This window comes from Pezoporus wallicus, unplaced genomic scaffold (assembly GCF_028554395.1).
Source record: "Pezoporus wallicus isolate ANWC-B61680 ecotype Strahan unplaced genomic scaffold, APGP_CSIRO_Pwel_v1 contig_2871, whole genome shotgun sequence".
Lineage (NCBI taxonomy): Eukaryota > Metazoa > Chordata > Aves > Psittaciformes > Psittacidae > Pezoporus > Pezoporus wallicus.
The window spans coordinates 4,633,695-4,658,384 of NW_026640775.1; the positions used below are offsets into that span (position 1 = coordinate 4,633,695).

Consider the following 24,690-nt stretch of genomic DNA (forward strand, 5'->3'; position numbering starts at 1 on the left):
CAAAACGAATCTGAGCAAGATACAGGACATGGAATAATGTCTGGTTTCTTCTGAATAGAAAGCAAGAACAAGTGTCCTATCACTGATATTTTACCCTGAAAATGTGAAAATCTAATGTGAAATAATAAATTAAGAACGTCTGTTCTATTAGGAAAGAAATAAAGTACTCAATAATCACTACCAGCTTCAACACTAAAATGTTAACAATATGTTTAAATTTTTGAAGACTGCATTTCTTAGCAATTTTACAGCATATCATTTTGAAAAACCTTGTAGATATTTGCCAGATGTGATGCAGTGGTACAGGAACATTACAGTGGGGAGTTTATTTATCCTTAGATTACCCCACTCTTTCACTCACAGACCAGAGAAATGACTTCTGAATTTCCTAATGATCTTGCATGATAATCACTGAAAATTGGTAGAGCTAGAAATTACTATATTAAAAGCAGTATTACAGTGTTTAATCCTAGTGCTAAGAACATAAACCTTTCCTAAGTCCTACTTATCAGTACAGTGACGTCGTCCTTGAGTAAGAGAAAGGATAATCTTCCTTGTTGCTGCATTATTGAAGAATCACAAGAAGTTCTAGTAAATATGCTGCTCATTATGCATATGAGTTTAATTACAACCAACATTAATCAGTCTTTTACATAGCATGGAACATATTGTGGATTTTTAAAGCTATGTATTGTTTTTTTATATATCAGGTATCTTTCCTCCCTACAGTACAGCAAAATGTTCCAAGCATTTTTCATTGCTTTCTTTCTCCTCTTTGCCTTCACTCCACCAGCTGTCACTCCAGTGACATTTCCCAAGCATGAAGCTGACAAAGAGCAGGGTAGGGCTTAAGAAATTAATCTGTGGAGGTCAGTAGCAATACTTTAAAATATCAGCATAACTCTGTTTTGGGAAAAATTTCTGATATAGTTACTTGAATGGACAACACTATTTACTACACAACCGCAATGAATACACTTCAATTATTATAGAAATTTAAAAGGTTACTAAAGTAGAGCACACAACTATTTTGTCTCTAAATTTCCTGGTTTTCTACCATAACACTTTATGTAAACTAGAAATTAAGAAAGCCTATCCTGATTAACACTAAGAAATTTCTGTGTAGACAATTAAAAAAACTATTAAAAATGCAAAAAAGAGGGCAAAGGACAGAGTACGGGACAGATACCTGAGAAAAGTTTTACTTCCTGATTTGCACACCTTCTCAACCAATCTATTTTTCAAAACCCAGAACTGTATTTGCAGATCGAAATTATCTGAAATTCTGGTCTAAAAAAAGTCAAGAGGAATTATCACACGGGGGTGCCTATCTCCAGCAGTTAAGCTTTCTTCTCACTTTCTAGTCCTTGTCTGTTATTTGAGCCACTGTAGCCCAAGGTCCAAATACTGACAGGAAAAGCTACTGCAACGTGAAAAGCTAGCATAAGCATTTTCTTCAATCCGTACAAATACTGATCCCATTACTGAAATTAGATTGATTCAGGCACGCCGACAGCAGAAAGACAAGTTGAAGTGGTTTTCAGCAGCCCCTAAAAATCTTACCTGGTGACCACAATTTTAGGAAACCTTCAAGGTGAGGTTTTCAGTTTGACACCTGGCTTAAGGCATTTTTCATTCTCATGTGTATTCATAAACTGAAGGGGGAATGAATCTTAACTTCTCTGTTCAGAAACAGTTCCAGAGTGTTTCTGTTCTTCCCACCTTATGTGGTAAGAACGAAGGAAAATTATCAAAGGTGAGGTGACAGTTTCACAATGTGCAGAAGCAATTTCTGTGAAGCAAAGACACAGTGAGCCTGTTACATCCTGTAGTTCAGGCACACTGCAGCAAGTTTCCACTGCTCTGACTTGTAGGTGCTGCCACACTGCTAACCAAGTGTGAAGGGGCCCTCTAGTGTAAAAAAGAAAGTGAACCTACCACCCATATTTTACACACAAATAATGTCACAAAACAATGACTACAATGCCCCTGTCAGTGTCCAGGCATTCCAGCAACACACACTGCCTAGAAGATGCAACAATTATAAAACCTGGATCACAAAGCTGAAGGAAAATAAGTATAAATATTTACAGCAAGTCTTAATGGATGCTACAGATAATGTGATTTCAGGGTTAATATGTGAGCAGCCATAAAACCAGTCTTAATTTAAAAAGGAATCAAAAAACTTGAGAATTATGCAGACATAAATTGCAGTCCTGTCAGATAGATTTTTTTTTACATTTTTTTCAGTAGACCTTGACATAAAGTACAATTTATAAAAATCATTAAAATGACAGAAAGCTTTTCTTGTAAACCTTACATACTAAGGTAAATTTAATATGTTATGTGCTGATCACTCAACTCTTCCAGAGGCATAACCAGTTTGCTCTATAATATAAATAATATTCAAGAAATTCTAGCACTCAGATCTATTTGCTAGTGATACGGCTTCATTGCAACACCTCCATCTCTCTGTCTCATATGACAGAGGAAAAAAATCCATATATTTCACTACAGCATGTAATTAATGTAATATTCACATACTATGTACAGTTGAAGACACAAAAAGCCATTGGAGAGGCAGGATATGCCTGTCTCCATGGTACAGGTAGTATTCTATGAAGACACTGTGTAGTAGTTGTTGGCAAAAGAACACATTCATGCTAGTAGAGGGAGGCAGATATGTAAAGAGTCAAAGACAGATTCAGCCCCTCACAGATCCATAATATGTAGATACTTCTTGCATCAAAACTTTCAGTTTGTGCTTTGTATCACTAAGATTAAAATAAATAGCAAGGATGATGCTTATGTTGATTGTATTTTAATGTCACTAATTCTAAATGAGATATATGTTAAATTTATCCAGTCTAAAAGAAATATTGTTCTAAAGTTGTATAAGGAAAACCATATGCAATTGTTTATGCTTGTGTTTTTAATCTTTAGAGTGATCACAGTTGATTGCATAGCAGTTTTATAATGCTGGATAGAAAGTCAAAACAATTATAAAGTTTAAATTGATAACAACTTATTGAATACCCTGCTGTCTAACTGCTAGAGGGATAAACAAAGAATACCTAGAATGCTGGAATGAGTTTAGGAAATTCATTTTAAAAGTTATGAAGTGATGTTAGAAGAAGACAAGAAGTGATGCATGAATGGAATAAGTAACTGACAGATGAGGTTAGATTGCAAATAACCAAGCAAAATCACAAGAGATGCAGTTTAGGTAATCATTTAGAAGCAAAGAAGAGAAAATTCAGACCCATTTTATACAAAGAGAATTGTGAAAGTGACTTGATTTCAATTCCGTTTAGGATTTTATACTGGCTGCGGACCTGAAACTTTCACTGATGGGGAAAACGATTCTGCAAAATTAAAGTGTTGTCCTGGTTAAGGTCTTTACTCTGGAAATCTTGCATGAGCAGTGACTCTCACTGAACTTGCTGAAATTCTCACTTCTGGACAGCCTGCAGAGGCTCCTTGGGTTATTTTGGCACCTCCTTTTCTGGCTAGCAAAGGGGAGTTCAGAGGAATGTAAAAGGAAAAACAAGGGGAAAAAACCTAATCCAACTTTCCCAAACCACAGAGAACTTTCATTTGGTATACATTTTGACCAAAGATTCAGTAAGAGCAATGGTCATATTTTATCCAAATATCACTCTCAATGGAAAGAACTCTAAACAGTTTTGGTGCAGAAAGGCTAAGAGAAAGCAATACTCCTGGCATCTACATCCACATTCAAAGTGTACAAATACTAAAAGTGCAGGAAGTTGCAAGTACTATCACAAATATGTAATAGCACTTTTAGGAATATGAGGAAATTTTATAGATTATTGACATTTTAATGACATTTGTGTAGCTAATGACAAAGGTAATTTGAATATGTTAAAAAAACAAACCAAACCAAACCAAAAACAAACCCAAAGTCACAATTTGGAATTGAGCATCTATAATCCCTGAAAATTACTTAACCTCCCCTGGGCATTTGCGCATTCTTTTAGTTGTATTAAATTAGATAGAAGCAGCAAACAAAAAAATTACACAGATTTTGGTGTTTTGGGGTGGGGGGTTGTGTGGAAGCATTGTTTTCTACCCTATTCTATTTGGTTTATATCAATATCAGATTTAATTGTAGGATTAATTATAATTAACTACTAAAGGATAGTTATTTGAAAATATTTATTACCTTATTAAGTCAAACTTTGGGTAGTAACAGAATATGCCTGAATATAATTTTCCTTTTACAGATTGACTTTTAATGTCAGATTTGAATAATGGATTATGAATTTCAAATACAGCTAAGTAACTTGTAAGTACAGAAATAAATATCTAAAGATTCACAACATAAATATTTGAAAAGGGCTTAATACTGATGCCAATGTCAGAGAAATACCTTCAGAAACAACTCAGAATCTGTTCTTTCAGATGATCAAAATCTTTCTTCAAAGTCCTCCAGGCTTTGAGATTTATTAGCATTTAAAGGAACAAATATTGAACGATAGGTGTTAAGGCTTGAGAATTAAAAACGTCTCTTATTTCTAATAACCAATACAGGAATCAAAGAGATTCTGTAAAAATGCCCTTGTAAAAATTAACTGGCTCTACTTTCTCATAGCCTGAGATACCATGTAAGCCCTCCACTGGCCAAATATGCTTAAGACAAGTATTTTTCTCACTCTTCCACAGTACTCTTTTTTTCTTTCATAGTGACCATAGCTCTGGAACAGGGATAGGCTCAGCCTGGTGAAGTGGATGCCATGATGTGCAACAACACTGGACCAGTGTTGAAGAGAATGATTTGCTAGACTGAAGCACATTTAAAAGTGCTTACAGGGTCACCATTAAGTTTTAACATTAGTACGCCAATAAGATAAATGAAAAAGTCTACACCATTGTAAGCATACTTATTCATCATGCTTCTGAACTGGACTTGCTTGCTTAAATGATTACGCATGTACGAAGTTCTGGCTCAAAAGAAGTCAGTGATCACATGGAATTTAAAAGCCAGATCAACTTCAACTTTGCCACAAACCTTTGACAGTTTACAGTATTCCTGCATTATCCACAAAATAAACTCAGTGAAGCAAAAGGCCAGCAAGATTGCAAAAAACAATTGAAGCCATTGAAAAACACCTTCAAATGATGAAGATATTTCAATTATTAATCAAGTCTAAACAAGTTGAAAAGGAAATAGTAAAAGAAAGGAACAATTCTGTGCACTTAGAAAAACTCTTTAAATGGAAATGAACTTTTAAAAAACCTTTGAACTTCCCTGAAAAGGCCATTGAAACTTAGCAAGTGAGAACTTAAAGAATCTGCTCAGAAACCACATTCCCCTTTAAAAACTGTGACTGGAGAGGGCATTGTCAGCCCTGTAAAAAATATTATTACTTCCTATTTGCTTCATAAACCAACCTTACTGCTTATAAGCACTTCCACTTTCAATGATCCTACAGAAACTATAGGTTTGGTATTTTAAATGTTGTACTGGAACGAATTTCTCCCTGCACTGTACCAGTATTCCTTTATAATCCCTCTGCATGTCTTCAGTAATTAAAAGGTGAGCTGGATGGTCAAGGGTAACAAGAATAGCTTAACCTATTATTCAGCAGTGACTCCTTTTTCTTTACCTTCCTGTCACTAGAACTGATTCTCCTAGCTCCTATTGCAGTATTAAATCACTAAAGAGTGGAGCTACAACTGGTAGAAAACCAGAGTGAGTGAAAAATAAATCAAGCACAACAGCATATTTTATCTAAGTTTAGTTCTGGCTTTGTTTCCAGACACATCTTACTGTCCCTTTCTCATCCCAGTGACTTCATCCTCACTCCCTAACAACCATGTACTCTGCTGGAAAGCTTCAATCCTTTTATCTCATTAGACAAGTTTAACAGGAGCATCATGACCTTAAAGGAGTGTTTCATTTCAAGATTAAATTTTTATATGTCCTACTGATGCAAAAATAACTTTAAAGCAAGACAGGTATACAGTTAAAGCATTGACCTGGTGCTTACGTTGATGGAGGTTCAGTTCCTGGCACTGTCACAGCCTTCTCGTGTGCAAATAATTGATATGTAGACTCCAGAAATACTGCTCAAATTAAGAACTATCTTTCTCTGCAAAGAGCTCTCTTAATTTAGGATAAGGCACTGTTTAACGTCAGTGAAGACAAAAGAATCTGTCCCTTAGTCTTTCTGTCTTAATTCCCTTTCTTCATGTAGCGGTTAATTTGTCCTAGTTAATCAGGAATCTCGTAAGTCAATCTTCACAAGCAAAAGTATCCCAATATGCCAAAAGTAGCAGACAATCCAAACCAAGTTTTCTGGAAAATAATTCACATTTAAAATGTTGGCCATAAGAAAACTACATGCTGGACTTCTTTCAAAAACATTACGTCATTTTACCATGCTTAAAGTAATTTTTGAAGTAATTAAAGTAATGTCATCCTGACTTGTACAGTGAGGTTGAATAACTGTAAATCTAAACAGACTCAGACACTTGTACAGATACAAAGCTGAATCTTGTTTATTCCTTATGCTCTGTTGCTGCATTATTGTACAAGGTCAGATGCTTCTTGCTGACAAAGCCCTCAACAATGATATCAGATCTTACTAAACAGAGCTTATAGCTCTAGAACTTAAAGCACATTCAAGTATATCCACTGAAGTTAACTGCATTAGACAAGTGCAAAACTGCAAAACTAGTGTGAGAAGTGAGCTGGGCCCTTACTGTTACCTTATTTCTCCCTCCTGCCTTCTTTTATATTGTCACACTTGTTTCTCATATGGGAATGAAAAATCTCTACCTCTGTAGTAGACAAGATGACAGTGGCCTGCACTCAACTGCTTACCCTCCTGTAAGTGCTACTACTGTATAAATAGAAATAAAAATTGTAACATGTTGATAAGCACCCTCCTGGATAGCGTGAAAGGTATTAGACAGGAATTACTTCAGTCAACAGCCATTCACCCATTCATACCTTCTGCTTCTAACCAGATGATGGTTCCAAAATGCAGGAACAAAAGTACCTGTTTGTAAATGTTTGCCATTTGTTACTTGCTTTAATGTCTCAGAATACAGCTGAGAAAGAGTATTTATAGAGAGAAGAATCTTGATTACACAGTTAAAAGCAATGTAATGATAGTTATGTGGTCAGTGCCATTAACCACATAGCAGTCGTTCTGGCTTCACATTTTACATCAGTATTCTTTCTTTTGTTCTCACCCCCTTCGAAGAATCATACCACATCCATTCCCTGCAAATCTCTCTAAATGCCATTAAGATTGTATTTACTCACTGAACTGTAAGGTTGGAAGAAAAAGCAAGTGATAGTTTCTTATCAGCCTGATGCTTATAAGCCTACTAAGGGCAATGGACGTCTTTTCATTGATTTTAATAGACCTTGGATCAGGTTATAAATAAGTAACTTTTGGCACCTGATTCATCAGGTCATAATCCTGACTGCACTAAAATATTTCTTGGTGTTGTCAGTGATGGCACGATTTCACTCAGTTACGGTTTGGCATTGTTATTAATTTGGTAATCCAAATAAAAGGCAGGTTTATATTTACTATGGGGTAAGAAGGGTATGGGAAGGTCTTATGATTGATCAACCTTCCACACCACACACAAGGGTAAGCACTAACTACATATACAAGAAGAAGAGAGAATGTATTCTCATTATGAATGGATGACTCTATTACTGTTGTCATCCTTGATGCACTAGAGGGGCAACATTCAAATGTAACAAGGATCTACTGGTTCTTCTGGTTTCTAATTATCTTGTCCTAAACCCTGATAAACCTGGCTATTCTTGCAATAGTGAGTTTCTTTCCAGCAAAGCATTTACTTTGCCAAAGTATATATATTTTTTGGCAGCATCTGGCACTTTCCAGCCCTGGAATCTGACGTAGGCTTGCAAATTGTGCTAGGTTGGCATGAGTTTCACCCTCTAGAGCACTGAACGGGTGTAAAATAATACATTATATTGTTTCTCACTCTTTCTGAAATTTTTTACTCTGAAATTTCTGTTTCATTCCCAGCTCAACACTCACAAAAATATAGGTCTTTCTCTTCACATGTTGCAACTGGCTGAGGAACTACCATATGAAGCATAATGGTTCTATCTTATGTTTAGCATACTTAAAGGCCTCCAAAGCAGCCATTCCATAAAAAGGGCAGATACAGTGCAACTATATGTGAGAGGAAATTGTTACAAGTGCTGTACTTTGGAAATAAATTTAGGGGGAAAAGAGATTTTTTTTTTTTTCCCAATTAAATACACAATGGAGAAAAAAGTGCTTCTGAAAGCATACTTCTAGAGGAAAACATTACTTTATACTACTGTGTGGCAGACTAAATAAACAAAAACATACAAAATAAAAAATAAAACACTGCTTGGAATAAATCTGCATTTGTCAGCTAACTGACTTTAAAGAAGTAAAAGAGTTATTTTATCCTCTATATGAAAACCAGAGTTTTCATTATTTTATAAGGTGCAGCTTATAAATCTTAATTATTCAGGCAAAAAACTCTGTGAAGTCTTGATAGATTTCTTTTATAGATCAACATGGGGTGCCTGTTTTCCCAGTCTTACCTAGAACTTCAGAGCAATAAGCAAACATCCTTTTGCCTTAGAATCGGTAATTAAGGCGCTCCAGTATTCCACAAAGCAGTAGCTCTAGTGAAATATCTCAGTATTAAAGAATGCATATGCTTTCATAAAGATTTTACTCGTGCATACTGATAAAGCTTATCCTCTATTCTCATGCATATTAAATTAGACTTCAGAGCTAGAGCATCCATTCATTGAGCATTTATAAATGCTAATATATGCTCATTTTGATGAATACAAACAAAAATCAGTCTAAGCATAATTATTCTTTGGCAGTAGCAAAACATTGAAGGAAAATGAAAGTTAAATATTAAATATTGTGGCTTCAAAACACATGACACTTGTTTACATTAAAATCAGATTGCCTACTTTGCAACGTTTAAACCTTGAGGTATTTCTGTTACAGTTCTGTACCACAATTCACAAGATCTGTTGTTTGCTTGTTTGTTTGTTTGTTGTAGCAGTTCATTGAAGTATCAAAATACAGACATTGCCTGCTGATTGAACATTGACTCATAATTTTCCAAATACAGATTAGAAACTCCAGAGAACCCTCAAGAAGTATTACCAATATAACATGAAAACATTTCTCTAAGATCACAAGGAGATGAAAAGTGACATCAACAATCTCTTATTTTGCACATAACACGCATTTAGAATGTAAAAATAGAAAAGAATACTAGCCTGATATACAGAATATAGTAAAAGAGGTATGGAGATACATAAATGAACAGTAGCCAGCCTGGCTGGTATGTTTTTTAGAACAATGTGTCATTATATTTAATTGTTAAAATGGAAATAAAAGAGAATGGCACTGTAGTACAACAGTGATATATTTTGTGATTTAGGACAAATTACATTAAATGCAGTTCATTTTCTTTGAGTTCCGTTTGCTAGAAGTTGTGCATATACGCTAAGGCTGGATCAAACAGCTTTATCTGTAGTTGATGAAAGAGCACAGGCTCCTGCAGAGGGCAAGTATTAATTTCAGTTTAAGTAAAGCATTCAAAACAGGAATAAACCCATCTCCAGACACACCTGCTTGTTGATTTGACTATCTTAGACTAGATCCCTAATTTTCAGATAGTGCAGCTGTGTAAGATGGATCTCAAACCCAGCATCCCTAGTCTTCCCTGCCACCAGAAGGCAGATAGTACATGCAACACAAAAACACTCCAACCAGCCCCCTGTCTGGATCTAGCATACAGGATGTGCTCGTTAAGTTACTACATTGTACTATAACGCCACAAACTCTCAACCTTGATGCTCAGGCCACAGAAAAATTCTGTTTGACCAACCTACTGCCTTATAATATTCTTACATACATCCACATACTATGAGCTATGAACTGGACACAGCAGTAAGTGTTTTAATGGAAACATTTTGAGTTTCCATGTAAAATATTATAGTACAGTAATAGGTCAATAGCCCTTCCAAATTTAAAAGTTGCAGTTATAGATGAAGATTGACTGTAATACTAGGTTAGTGATAAGTTCCCTGGTTTTCAGATTTATGGTGTTTTTCTCAGTTAAATGGCATTCTCGGGTTCTACTGCTGGGCTAAGAAACAGTATCTACAACAAATATAAAGAGCCACATAAAAGTTCCATTATATGTTACCTGAGTTCTTCCTGTAGTCCTCTAAATAGTAGATTAACTTTGTGTTTATCCTGGGCTATTTCTCATGTAATTTCTAACATTAATGCTACAACAATAGATTATAATTCTCCACAGAATGCCTAGATAGTTCAACAATTGAAACTTCCATAATCCACCTACACCAGTGCTTCTTATATTGAAACCGTTGGTACAGCAGAACCAATGGCAGCACCAGTGAGATATTTTGGAGGGAAGCAGGGGGAACAAAGAAACAAAGCGTAAATAAACCCTGCGGAAACAAAGAAACAAAGTGTAAACAAGCCCTGCTGAATTACTCCACTGACTTTGCATTATTTAGAGGGAAGCGCTGTTAGTATAGAAGCCAGCTGTTTAACTATTGGGATTCTGTACCTTGGCCTGCTTTCAGGGGACTTCAGAACAGTGTAACTAGACTTCGTATCTGCTTGTAGCACATGGAAAGAAACGTTCACATATTTGGTTCAGCAGATTAAATGAGAGCCAAAAATTCTATTAAGTGAACTTTGACCTACATGATATGAAACCTCTTTTGAGACAGCAACTGACAAAAAAGAAAAGAAACCTCCAAGGAGATCAATGTACCTCAGCAAAAAAGAATGCCTAGGACTGTTACATGTCCACAGGCAGCACTTTGAAGGTCGAGTAAATACAAGGGACTTTTTGATAACAGCTGGAAGGCAGCGCTCAAATTGTGTCAGAAGGATGAGAAAGAACTATATGGATGCCCAGTATACTGACAGAGCAGGACCAGTCAGTATTTTAAGGTAATATCATAAGAAAAAAATAAGAAACAGAAAACTGGCATTAAATGTGCAAAACAACCAGCCATTTATTTGCTAATATGGGTTTTGGTCTAGAAATTAACTTAAGTGTTTAGTTACGTCAGTCCCTACGTAGGAGAGCACTCAGGCATGTGCTTACTGTTGAATATGTGCCTTAGTCCAACAGACCTTGTAGAAGCTTGAACATTTGCCCAGAACTAAGTGCATACTTTGTTAACTTGATGAACTGGGACCATCTGACCCTGCAGTCATTCCAGAAGAAGATGGGCCAAATACTGTTAATATCTGTAGAAGTGGCAATATCTCCTTGTAATTGTTTCTCTTGTCTTTGTGATAACACTGTTCTTTGTATTCTGCAGGACTTACAAGGACAGCAGCAATCTAAAATCTACTAGCTTAAAACTAATTTAAACATCAGATTCTTCTCAGAAATAGAGTCCAGAATCACGATTACTAAAAAAGAATAATTTTTTCCTATTTTTTTTCTATTTATTTGCTCTATCTGTATTCTCACTTTCTATTTCATCCATATTTTAAGTATACTGGATTGCTTTAGTCTTTCAAAAACCTTGGGGAAACAAAACAACAAAACCAGCCCAAACATCAAACATTTTACTTCACCAAACTAATATTATCTTTTTATGAAGGATGAGCATTTAGTGTGCCATGTAATACATATTTAAGTTTGTAAATAAACAGCAAGTTTCATTGCTGACAACATCACTGAATGTGATTCTATTCCAAACTTGTTTTTTAAGGAGCTATAAGATATTATATCCTCCTTCATAAAGTTATTATTCTGTCAGAAAGTAAACCAACTCATTAGATGTCTTCGATATGGCTACTGTAAAGATAATTTTGAAGTAAACTGAGATTTTCATCTGAAAGATTCCAGGATTCAGGATTTGGTTTAACTATGTATATGATAGTGCAGGCAAAAAGTTGCTACTGAGGCACACAATGTTTCATGAGTTATTTTGTCATGGGTATTTTGTCATGGGCACTTTGTAAACTTTGTAAGTGTTCAAATTTAAACACTAAGAGGCAAAATAACTTCCATGTAATCACACAAGATAGTAACTAGATGAGAATAACAATCAGAATTTTCAGATTACAAATAACAGAAAAATTGTGTAAATTCCTGTTTGACTTATTGGGAAGACATCACATACAAATAAAGGAGTGATATTATTAGAAGTTAGATTAGATGGCTCTAGTTCCTCTACTTTATGTATGTAAAAAATCCCAAATATATTCCTGTTGAAATGACTGTATTTACCAATAAATCATAGATTTTTTAAAAGAAATTATAACAATAATCTGGTAGAATGCTATGTAACCCTTTACATGTCACTGTTTTACCTTATGCCTTGAATAAAATATAATTAAGGAAAACAAAACATCAGATTATATAATTGAGCTAAATTAAAAATTCAGAATGCAAGCAATGCTGTATAGCTACAGGCTGAACATAGACAAATTGGACAGAACTATTGATTGTTAGGAGATGAAAGATTGAAGAAAAAAAAGAAATCACCTCTATCAACCAGTTCATCTTTGGCTTTAATCACAACAAAGCTAAATGTTAACCATATTAAGCAACAAAATGTTGAGGCCTTGCAAACTTCGCACTTCATTTGACTATTTCCCTTATAATCCATATCAATGGATCCTATAAAACAGCAGCTTTCAGTCATTAGACATTGATAGTCTTGCTGCTCATGGAAGAAAGATTTCTTCTATCAAGTTCTGTTAACTCATAGAAGTTCCTGGACAACACATTTTATCTTGCTGATTCTAAATTTTGTCACTTAGAGGCAGAATTAGCTACTCAATATGAATGTCATAAGGAGCTAACATAGTTAAGCTTCTTAGAAGTGCAAAATATTACTAATCCTGAAATCTTCCATTGGACTGATAGATATTTTGGTTTTTTGATAGGTAATTTCTTCTCTAGGTAGAGAGGTCATAGAATCATAGAATCACAGAATAGTTAGGGCTGGAAAGGACCTTAAGATCATCAAGTTCCAACCCCCCTGCCGTGGGCAGGGACACCTCACACTAAACCATATCACCCAAGGCTTTGTCCAACCTGGTCTTGAACACTGCCAGGGATGCTAAGCATGCTAAGTCATGTTAAGCCACTTTAAATTAACCAATGAACAGTACATCCTTATTTTTAGTGTTAGCAGTATCCAATAGTAAAATAGGAATAAAACAAATGTCTATGACTGTTAGGCTGCTATGAAATACCATTGAAAGGAAAATTCTTGAACAGGAGTTTTTAGTATGTTTTCTTATGAAAAATTGGCAGACTAAGGAAAGCTTAACTCATCAACTATTTGTTGATTTCAACATTCAGCTGGATCTATTAGGAAGAGTTAGACCTGCATATCCAGGAACAGAATTTGCCCTTTCATGTCTTATATAGGAGTAGGAAAAAAAGTGAAATCCTACACAGTAAGGACACTCCACATTTTCTTATAACTGTTAAATTTTAAAAGTATTAGGCTAAGACAACCTGATTAACAGACCAGTAAAATCTCCAGGGAATATCTTGTACTTTATATGATAATTCAGTGAGTGAATTAGTGAGTGAAAATAGTCTGGAAGTAAAACCCCGAAACTCTGTCTTAATATTTATAACACTTTCCAGTGAAACACAGAAAACAACATACACACACAGACAAATCAAAATATTACTGTAATCTACTCCTGGCTTGCTGTTCTCTTTAGTCTTATGAAACAAATGATTTAGCAGACAAGGTACAGTATAGAGGCCCTTGGTGAATTGCAATATACTAAGTAAGCACGTTTTTCTTTGTGTTTAATTTATAGTCCCTGGAAAAAAAGGACATTTAAAAACCTGTTGTCTGGGTTTACCAAGCTCATAGGGAGAGTTAGCTCCTAGCTGACTCTATTGCTGGTTAAAATGTTAGGCACACTGTACCACTAGAGGTCTTTTTATTTACAGATGTATTAAAGCCTCACGGGTTCTTCACCACTGGGCATATGTTTTAATCACAGAGAATTGCAAAATGCAACGTTGTCTTCAAATTGACCAGTGCAGGACAAGTATATGGCTATTAACCTAGAATTTGCTGTATAAGCATTAAAGGCAATAATTTCCCAAAGAGAAACTGAGTTTTCATCTTTTTTTGGTACCCTTATCTTTTATCTAGCTTGAGTAATTTCTTAAAATGTAAACTCCTGCCAAGCTCTGTGAATAACAGATTTTTGGTTTCAGTGATAAAACTGAAGCAGGGGGAAAAAAAAAAGAAAAAAGCAAGGAAAAAAAAAGAAATGGTAGGGATGACTGATCTGAGTTACTTCACTTTTTGGCTCTTGGTGCAATTTTCTTTCCTTTGTTCCATATTTTTGTGTTCTTAACCAATGCAGATCATTCTGTAAATGGAAACGCTTAATGCTGAAAATGTCAAAACAAAACATTTAATCTTTTCAGAATTTTACTGCCTGAAACCAAATTCTACCAGAATTTTTAAATAGATGTAGTAAGTAAAAAACTAATTATTTTTGTGAGTTTATTGTTCCTTCACTTCTAGTTGGTCATAGCAGGGCAACTGCACATTCACATGGGTTACACACAAACAAGCCTAGGAAATAATGGGTCTGTAATCTTTGCATAATACAGCAGAAGATTCAGTGGTTGCTAAAGAAATCATAAATCACTGAAAGAAAAAGAAAAAGAGAAGCGTAGAAGTTCTATGAATGAAAATGCTACCCTTTACGGGAGCTCAGTGAAAAATACCGAACATCCGCCAATTTAATAATTTCTACAGATGGCCAGTGCAAACTCAAAATGCAGGAAAGGACATGTTATGCCATTCCCATTTCCTATCTTCTGCAAAGCTACAGAATATAATACCTTCTTCTTTAACCTTTCCTATCAAGCATCTTTCTACTTTTACTGCATTTCGTTGGTTACTTTGTTACTTTAGTTCTTATTCCTACTAGCTTTTGCGCTTGCAGATCTTACAGCCTGTGCAGCGGTATATGGTATTTATTTCCCTTTTGGAATACACTGACTTCACAGAGTGGCTCAGTGTAAATGTTTCATTAGAAAATACTTGCCTACAGCACAGGCATGACCTATGATCTTTAAACACCAGCTACCTCAGTCAGCTCAACAATCAGTTTTCATCTGAAAGCTAAAGAGCAAATTTCCTTTGCAAGGCTTCTAAATGCCAGATTTTAACTTCCTCCCGCTCCATCTTCAATGTCAAGACAGTTCAAGAAAATATTTTAATAATATTATTGTAAGAAGATATAATTTTGCTCAAATGCTTAAACAGCAACCAGGCAGAGATCAAAGGTGGCCATTTCCAGGAATACCTTTCAAAGTTGTATCTGAGAACAGGGTCTTAGAACTGAGACACGCAGGCAGCTTCTACAACTGTCATTGGTGATTCTGTTAAAATAATGCAATTTATATGACTGCTTCTGAGATCATTGCATTTTCTTTCTAACATAAATATTTTCCATTTGTGTTTTGAATAGGTAAGCCTACAGGGTATGGATCCAGCAGTAGACGCTTACACCACAAGGGAATAGTGGACGAATGCTGCTTCCAGAGTTGTGACCTGAGGAGGCTGGAGATGTATTGTGCTCCAATAAAGCCACCTAAATCTGCACGCTCTGTACGTGCTCAGCGCCACACTGATATGCCAAAAGCACAAAAGGTAGGCCAGGCTGGGGAAAAAAGGAGAGGAAAAAAAGAGAAAAAAGCCCCACAAAACAAAACCAAACAAAACCACAAGAAAACCCAACAAAACAACAAACCTACCTATTTTAGGGAAGTAAAATTGTCTCTAGGCTGCTAACATTGCGAACTGATGTGTTTTGCCTACTAGGGACACTGAGATTTACGGGAGTTTTGGAAAATATTTTCTGTAGTAGGAAATAAGTAGGAAATTATTTGTTTCATCTCATCTCTTAGAACACTGAATAAAACATGGAATTGCTAAGCTAGTAGTTGTGAGGCTTTGTCCTGGGTAGTAAATGTCAAGTACTCACATCATCCAGACATAAATGGCACCTAAGATTTCTTTCAAAAGAGAAACCAAACACTGAATTTTGAACAACTGATCTATCCAAAGCCTCCTCATTCATCTGCCTTGTCTGGAAAAGGTAGTGTGAGTGATCAAGAGTGAAAAAACAGCTTTTCTGCTATTAATTTTAAATGTAAATGAAAACATTCTATTTTTTTTTTCTTTCCTTGTTATTTTGGTTTTATTTATTTATTTATCAAAACTAAATTAACTGGATACTCACTGCAATCATTACACACTTCATTTTAACTATTTAATATTTTATATGTATATTCTGCAAGCACTTCAAATATTCATTGGGGTGGAGTACAGGGTATTCAGATTTTTGTTCTTGTCATACTAGATATACTGTATATATATGTAGTTAAATCTCATTTCTCCTCATCACAGCCTATAGCTCAGAAAATCCATTTTAGTCCAAGCTACCAATAAGCTCACATCCAACCATCTCTCCTGTTTGAGTTCTGAACATCTGTTTTACATGTTATCATTCATCTGCTGTAAGCCTCAAGTGATATATTTTGTTGCTGTTGACCCTGTCTGTCTTACATATATGTTGGCCCCAATCCTGAAATTATGCAAAACAGAATTGCATGAATTTATAAGATTTCCTAGAAAGTCAAGAAATCAGCACTATATACTTATTTCCTTAATATCATCTAACTGTAAAGAACAATTGTAGTCATTCCAGCATCCATTTCTTTTCCATAAGTCAATCCATAGAATGGAATCCTTCCACCTCTTCCTCAAGAGTTTTCAGCTTTTTTAAGTAGTGGCTATATGATTCTTCCTTGGAAGTATCACTTAGCCATGAACATCTCGAAAGGCACACACGACAAGTGTATGCCTCTACTCTTCAGGTAGAGCTTAACTATAGAAAAGAAAACCCTGTGGTTTATTTCTGTCTGGGCACACATATATTTGAGGCTTGCAGGAAAAGAAAAAAAAGGCTTGGCCCGTAATCTGTGCGCTCCTTCCCATACTTGTTGCTAAGGTGATGGGTAAAACATTCTGTAACTTCAAGCAAAGGGAGACAAGATACCTGCCAGCTTTCTGATGGATCTCCACACCAATTTCCTTGGAGAGCTAAGGAATGATGTCACCGTTCTTCAGGCAGCTGTCCTTTTCCCAGAAGATAGTCAAGAAAACTCTTTTCTTACAAGCAGGAAGGAGCAGAAGAAAGGCCTTGCGTCTTTCCGCAGCAGCAGGGGAGGTAATGCTCAAGTGGGGATACTGGAAGAAGAAAAAAATTAGAGCATGTAGTAATTGAGAGAATCTAGCTGTAGAAGAAATCATCCAGGAAATTAAAAGGAGAAAAAATCAAGAGGTGAAAAGGGCAGTAAAAGGACAGTGAAGAGCAGAGGAAAAGAAAGGGGAGAGAACTGGATGAAAAAGCCTCAGAAGATAAGGAATATGAACCATGGTATATCACACAGAAAAGACAGGATTTTGAGAAAAGGGGAGAAAAAATAAAATTAAAAAAAATAGAACCTAAAAATCCCAGCACCTTCAAAGAAGATGTGTGTGAAAAGGAGGAGGGAGGTGAACAGAAGCAGAAAAATCACAAATGCTTCTTGATGTGAATTTGGCAATAAAATATCAAAAATCTGATGGGAAAAACAAACTGAAATTTTCATCAATATCTGTGCGTGGAGGGAATTAGACTGAGGAAACAAATATATAGAAAGGGTAGGATAAACTATTATTAATTTTTATAATAGATAGGAAATACAGGGAAGGGATGAGAAGGGAAACTGAATTCATTAAGCATAGCTCTATCTGGAAAAGCTCCGGTACATATTGAAAATAACTACATGAAATATAATTATTTTTTCCTCCTTTTTTTCTTTATGCAGTCAGCTGTACATGCCTCCATTAAACCAGACAATGCTACGTTCATACTTTCTTCTTTGGATAGGGTCCCACAGTATGAATGCATTTAGCTAATTCACAGTGTGTCACTGATTTTGGTTAAAAAATAATTATACTAAAGTTATTTTTCAGTTGAGCAATTTTTTTTCTGCTTTAGAATATTGTCTCAATATTATGTTATGTATGAAATATATATCTTATACATCTAAACTGAATATATATGACCTCTTTAATATTTTCTTATTTAGGTACAAGATTTAAGGCAGGATTAAGTGGAATATATAATATGTACAGTTACTCTCAGATTTCATACACAATCAGATGCTTACACCCTTCATACTTCTAATGTTGTTTTTATTTGGCATCTTTTCATAACCATTTTAATCAACAAATCAAGGATTTGGGTTTTGGTTTAAGTGTTTTTGTAAGTGGTCTACTTTCCCAGTTCCTTGAGCGGATGATTTGTCCTATGCACTATTTGGTAGAATAACTTATCTCAATGGAGCAGGGCTGTTCTTTCTTTTAAAGGTTACATTAATACTGATCTTTAGTCATTGTATTACAAACAAATGTTGCTACACTACATGCACAAATCTGAATGATGAAGGCCAGACAATGAACGATTGATGTGGGCTGGGAACCCACAAAATGCCTATTTGCTGCTATAAGGCCCATTACAGAGACAGTACATGTAGAGTTTTGTTTGTAGCTGAACCTCTGAATATTTCTTTCTCTATAGGACCATTATTTCTTCTGTTCCAAGACCTGCATTCACAAATACATATAAAAGTATATTAAAAATTAAAAAATAAACACATTGTTATTACATACTTAGAGGTATTAACAGAGTCACAAAAAAAAAGAAATCAAGAAAAAAATCCAACCAAGCTGCAGGATCTGTTGTTCACTCATTTACTGATCATTCATCAATTATGTTCATCCAAAGCCTGTTTTGTTTACTAGCTTGTTATTTGAAGATTCTGGTGAAAGCTTTCAGTAAAATTCTTACTGAAATATGAGAGATACTTAGGTATTCATCTTGCCAGGATTGATAAAAACCAGAAACTAATCAACTGCGTAATACAAACCCATTATAAAATTCTACCTCAACTGCAGTTAGAAACATTTTAAACTGCAAAACTGGAGAAAGAACAGGAATTAAACTTCTGTCCTCAGTGTACACAGTTCCACCTAGCTTTTCTTTCATTCACTTTTTTTCTCTTCTGAGAAATGCTAATAAATGTTTAGTCTATTTACCCTTAAGTGAATGAAGTTTTAACAGCAATTTGAAAAATTAGGGAACAGAACTTGGAAAAACAATTGCTCTCTGTTCAAGCAAAGGAATTAATTGAGCTATTTACACAACAATTGTGTTTATGAGCGAAGACTGTGACCTTTCTGAATGAAGCAGTTTCACAGAACCAGTGGCACAAAGTTCTTACCAATTTTAGGCTATAAGGTATCTTGAAAATTATTACATGAATGTGAACACTGGTAAGGCTGATTTTAAAGTCCAGTAAATAAACAAGAGGGAAAGCAAAAAACCCACAGTGCATGACTTTCACTTGCACTCCAAGCGAAAGAATCTGAAAGGTGTACATAGAATCATAGAATAGTTAGAGTTGCATCTTGGTATATTTTTTCTCTTTCCCTCATTTTTAGTCCTTATTCTTCTTTAAGCCTAATATGTGGAAAATACACATAAATATGTATCAACAGAGTATTAACAGAATAAAGTAAGTGGATTTTCTCAAAAATCCTTTTCATATTTCATCTACTCTTCAAAATCTAAATAAATACTACATGGGACTAAGAGAGAGAGGGAGAACATATTAATATTTTTAGTTTAACAAAATACCACTAAGAAATAGGAAAAAGAGTTGCATTGTTTGTCATTAATCTTCCTATAATTCCCAGATTATTTTGTAATTGGCTCAGTATCAACTCACAGATGCAATTACAGGCCAAAGTATGCACAGTGGCACTAATCCTAATTTCTGTTACAGCCATGCCACATTACCAAGCCAATGAGAAAATCATTAGGCGTAACAGACAGAAGAACTTGGCCTTTTCACTTCAGAAAATTATTTCTTCCCATTGCTTACTTTACAGCCTTGTTATTATGTTACTGATCACACTGCCCACGGAACTAAAAAGCTTTCAAAGAGACCCCAGAGAATTCATAGCTAAGACGTCATACCTGTTACTACAAACATTAGGTTTTCCACTTATTACCAATAAAGCAAAAGATCTTCTAATGCCAATATGAGGTTTGAACGTCCATCCTCACAGGATAAGAATGCTGCTGCATGCTTCCCAATACCCCTCCATCCCTGAGGTAGTTGTTATCTTACTTTAAGACTGGGTTGTCCTCAAAGAACCATCCTTAAGGTGATAAGTTAAAGTCTTTGCTTCTCTGTTCATTAACTAACTAATGCAAAGTCGACATTTTGCATGTCATCTTACAATGATTATGTCTTTGTGTGGGTCTGAGTATCAGCTAAGAGTATCTGATAATGAAATAAGCATCACAGATAACAATTTAATTTCTAATTGCCATTTTTTCAGAGACTTGAGAAATGAGGCAAACTTTTCTAGAAAAATGCAGGTCTGAGAACCTGAATCAGGCATTCACATTTCTTGATTTTTTTTCCAATGGTCTCAAAACTGCATACTTGAAAAAAATCTGTTAAGAGAGTCAAAGCATTTTCTGGCATGCATGTTACTACTGCCACCCTCAGTGCCACCTCTTTGTAGTTATTCATCAAAATACTGATTCCAGAGAAGGAAGTGTTTGAAAATAACCTACCATCCTCCCCCAGTCTCAAGGCAAAATGTCAGTATTAAAAGCTATAACTGAAACCCTGCTACATCTTACTATTTGCTTTCTTTGGATAATAAATCCATTTTAAACTCAGACCACAACAGTAGTGGAGAGAATTTATATTTTTGTTTGGGAAACATGTAGCTAATTTTCAATTTAAGCCACTGTAATGCACAATGGCTGTTGTTTCATAAGGCTCTCACTGTCCATTTTATAGGTCATGATTGTGCAGCGTTTAAATATGAATGACTTTTTGCAAATAAAATATAGCATATCATTTTTCCTATATGCCAGTAAACTCTTGTCAAAGAGAAGAACCTAGAAACAGCATTGAGGAGGATATTTTGTTTTTCTGCTATGAGGAAAAAACAGTGCAGATGAGTCAGGGAATTCCTGTTTTTTTAGTTCATTATTACAAATATAAGCGTTTGTAACACAAGGCAGGATCCTTAACAGTGGTAGACTCCTGTGAAGTGCAGCGATGTTGACTATAGTGAAAATTAGTGAAAACTGGAGGTTTCATTCAGAATACGTACTTCAAGGTGAAAACTTACAAACAACTTAAGGAAAACTAAAGACAAAAAAGGTAGTTTTCAAAAAGTTGGAAGAGAAACAGGAATGGAAACAGCAAAAGCTACTTCAATGAATGGATAAGCAGAATTCTGTTGACATTTTTGTTTCTGTATTTGATCCATGTTAAAGAATCTGTTCTATAGCAATATTAGCAAAACTTGATGAAGACAAGCCAGTACCTTACTGAACACAGGAGTAGTGACTAGATGGTTAATCTCATCTTCATTTAGTATTGCATTTAGAGAAAGAACATCTAGAATGGCAGGTTCCTGACAAAGACATTTTTTTCATTACGAATACTTTGCTATTAACAAATTTGGCTTGTCAATGATGATAAATCTTAGTTTGTCTCAATGTTCTTACTTGTTGGTGGTATAGTTAACAATTACTAGTACTGTTTGTTGAGGTTCTTTTATATTCTGAAAAGAACAATTCAACTCATATCCACCAGAACCCAATCAAACCAGTGAAAACTAATAAGCTCTATGCGAGCACAAGTTTTGTGATCCTTTGCCAGTTTCTGAGGACAACAAAAATGATTTCAGTTAACTGAGAATTTAGCTTCTGATGAAGATTGTCACTTAACAATTCTGCCTCTAGTCTAGTACAAAGTGTGCAAAGATTTGGGAACATGTAATATTTACCAGCATGGCAAATATGGAATCAAACTCAAAGATACATGCCACACCCAGCACTGTTGCTGGAAACTTACCTATGCATGGAACAGTGCATTATTCATTTCAAAGTCCTTTTGATTTGCCTGGCACATCACCTGGTCTCTTTTTGAAAATACCAATTATTTGGCCGCAGCTCCTGCAGTGAACCCACACCTTTTATCCTCCTAACGCCTTATCCAACAAAAACCTTACACATCTAGTATGTGATTTACGCAAAATGTAGGTAACAGTGTCCTACTCAGCAATTTTGCAAACCTCTGACCACGGGGTACCAAAGCCCAGCGGGCTCCATAAATCCTGCAGTTACAACTCTGAAGTTCCCTGGCCCCTACACATCCTGCTTGCAAATGTCCTTGTTCTGAAGGAAAGAAAATCTTTGGTACCCGCCTTATGCTTAAGCCCATCCACGTTCCAGTATGTAGATGTTTCTTCTGCCAAGATCAACAGTGACAGCAATCAAAATATTTATGTCTAGGAGAACAAGGAATTTAGTGTACAGAAGTTTTGTATAGTTATGTTTTCTGTGAACTGGCAAAAAGGCTCTAACAATTCCAGCATTCAGAATAACTGTTGTTGCCACAAGGAAAATAAACAGTGCAGATGAGTCAAGGAATACCTGTTTTCTCCATTCATTATTACTATTTTTCCCACTAATAAAAGTTTCATAGAGTGCATTAAAACCTATCTGGAATAATTTTTTTTCTCTACACCTTCAGGAAGTGCATTTGAAGAATACAAGTAGAGGGAACACAGGAAACAGAAACTACAGAATGTAAGAACATGCCGTCCACAAGAACGAAGAATGGATGTGCCATCTGCAGGATACTTTGTTGTAAATAAATTATTTGTTAAACATTGGAAGACTTAAAAAAAACCTATGGTTTAATAAGCTTGATGCAATCTCAACCAATGGGCATTCTCCCAGTGAACAATGCAACTAAACATTCCAATACCAAGTCTTTAGAGAACAGAATATTTTAACAAGCCCAGAGCTAAAAAATTCTGTGGTTGATATATTACTGTTTGTTAATCTGTTTTAAATGTCCTGCACAAAATCTCTTAAAGTCCTGTGCCCCTCAAAAGCCTACAAATTTATGGGCCTTTGATGGATCCAATTGCACTAAATTAACCTATGAACACAGGCTGCTGGAGTCATTCATCAGCCTTGTCTAAGTGGTGTTTTATTTTATTTGCACTTCTATACAAGCAACAGGCTGTTTGTTTTACAGTGTCTGATAACATTGTTTGTCTACCCCTTCATATTTGCACAGTTTGACATTCCCAGTAACAGCAGCAGTAAGGTAACATATACAGTTTTAAACATCCATTAATTCCATCCGTGGCTTTTTGACAGAATATGGGTTATAGATACATTTGTTTTAAGACAGTATTATTTTTTCTTCTCTTGCAAAGATGCAAGTTATTGCAGTTTGTGAGACAAAAGATTTCTAAAAGCCGTTAAAGCATACATAGGCTCTCAACCCATTAATGATTCTTCCAGGTAACTATTTTGCCACAGTATAGGTAACTTCTTTCTTCCTCCATATAATGCAGTATGTAAAATTTAGCATATCAATAATACGCATATATCAAACAGTATGTAAAAATCTCTGTTTTATAGTACAACGGTGCTATTTTATAGTTTGTTACATGAAAGGGTCTGGCCAAAATGGTAATAAGCAAAAGCAAATATCGAAAGATCAAGCCAAAGATTAAATAACAAAACAGTTTAAACAATATTGAGTTTAAATGAACTAAAATGGCTTCAGATTCCACCACTGAAATAACTTTCCCATCTTCAAAAGAGAAGTCAGATACCTTTCTTCTGTTAGATGTTTGAATGGTGGTGTTTTCATTTGCAGTTATGTGGAACACAAATTCATAGATTCCTAGGCCCAGAGAAGACAATTTGAGAAACAACCCTCAAATAACTTTAAAGGGTAGTCCATCAGGACCTAAATCTTTCTGAAATACAGGCATTTTATTCAAACATAACAGAGGGTTACTCAAGTTCTCTGTCATTTTAATTCTTCCCACAATCAGATGTGACTAAATTGACTGTTAATTAGGTTGCTGCATCATCCTGTAAATCACAAAAGCTAATCTAATCACCAAATTACAGTGTAGAAAGAGTCCTCGAGATGAACCAGAATGTCCTTCAAACTGTTACAATCACCTTTCATGCACTCTTGTGGGAGACGTATTTCTAGATAATCTCTGCCATGTAACATTGATAGGTACTGCACTGATTTGACCTTGAATAGCACTGTGTCCTATGCTCCATTTCATAAGTCACCTCAGTGCTGGATCAGCCACACAGTAAGGAGTGATAAGTAGCCAAGTGTTCCAAGGTGAGCAATAAATTTATCAGTGAGAAAGTGGAAGAGAAGGCAGGGTAGAATTCACTGTTCCACCCTGTCCAAAACTGCAACATGGTTCTACTCATCCCCCCCCCCCCAAAAAAAATCCCTGTACACGGCAAGCTCAGACAAGAGATAAAGTAACCCTTGGTCAGCCCCAAAGATGGCAGAGAAAAGGGAGCGATTAGGGAGATGTTGGATCAGAGCTGTAAAGGAAGTATCTCTTTTTAAAGGCTCAAATCTGCCTTTCTTTCTACTATGTCCATGGGAGCAGATGACTTA

The 24,690-nt window shown here is 35.5% G+C and overlaps 1 protein-coding gene across 1 annotated transcript in view; it reads left to right on the plus strand.

Annotated features, from left to right (window-relative positions):
- IGF1 (insulin like growth factor 1) overlaps positions 1-24,487 on the plus strand; it is a 48,289-nt gene extending 23,802 nt beyond the window's left edge. Inside the window, exons 3-4 of the mRNA XM_057420488.1 lie at positions 15,552-15,733; positions 22,765-24,487. Of these exons, the coding sequence (XP_057276471.1) occupies positions 15,552-15,733; positions 22,765-22,824 (242 nt within the window). The 3' untranslated portion in view covers positions 22,825-24,487. The remainder of the gene's footprint in view (positions 1-15,551; positions 15,734-22,764) is intronic.
- Positions 24,488-24,690: the final 203 nt, after the last annotated feature.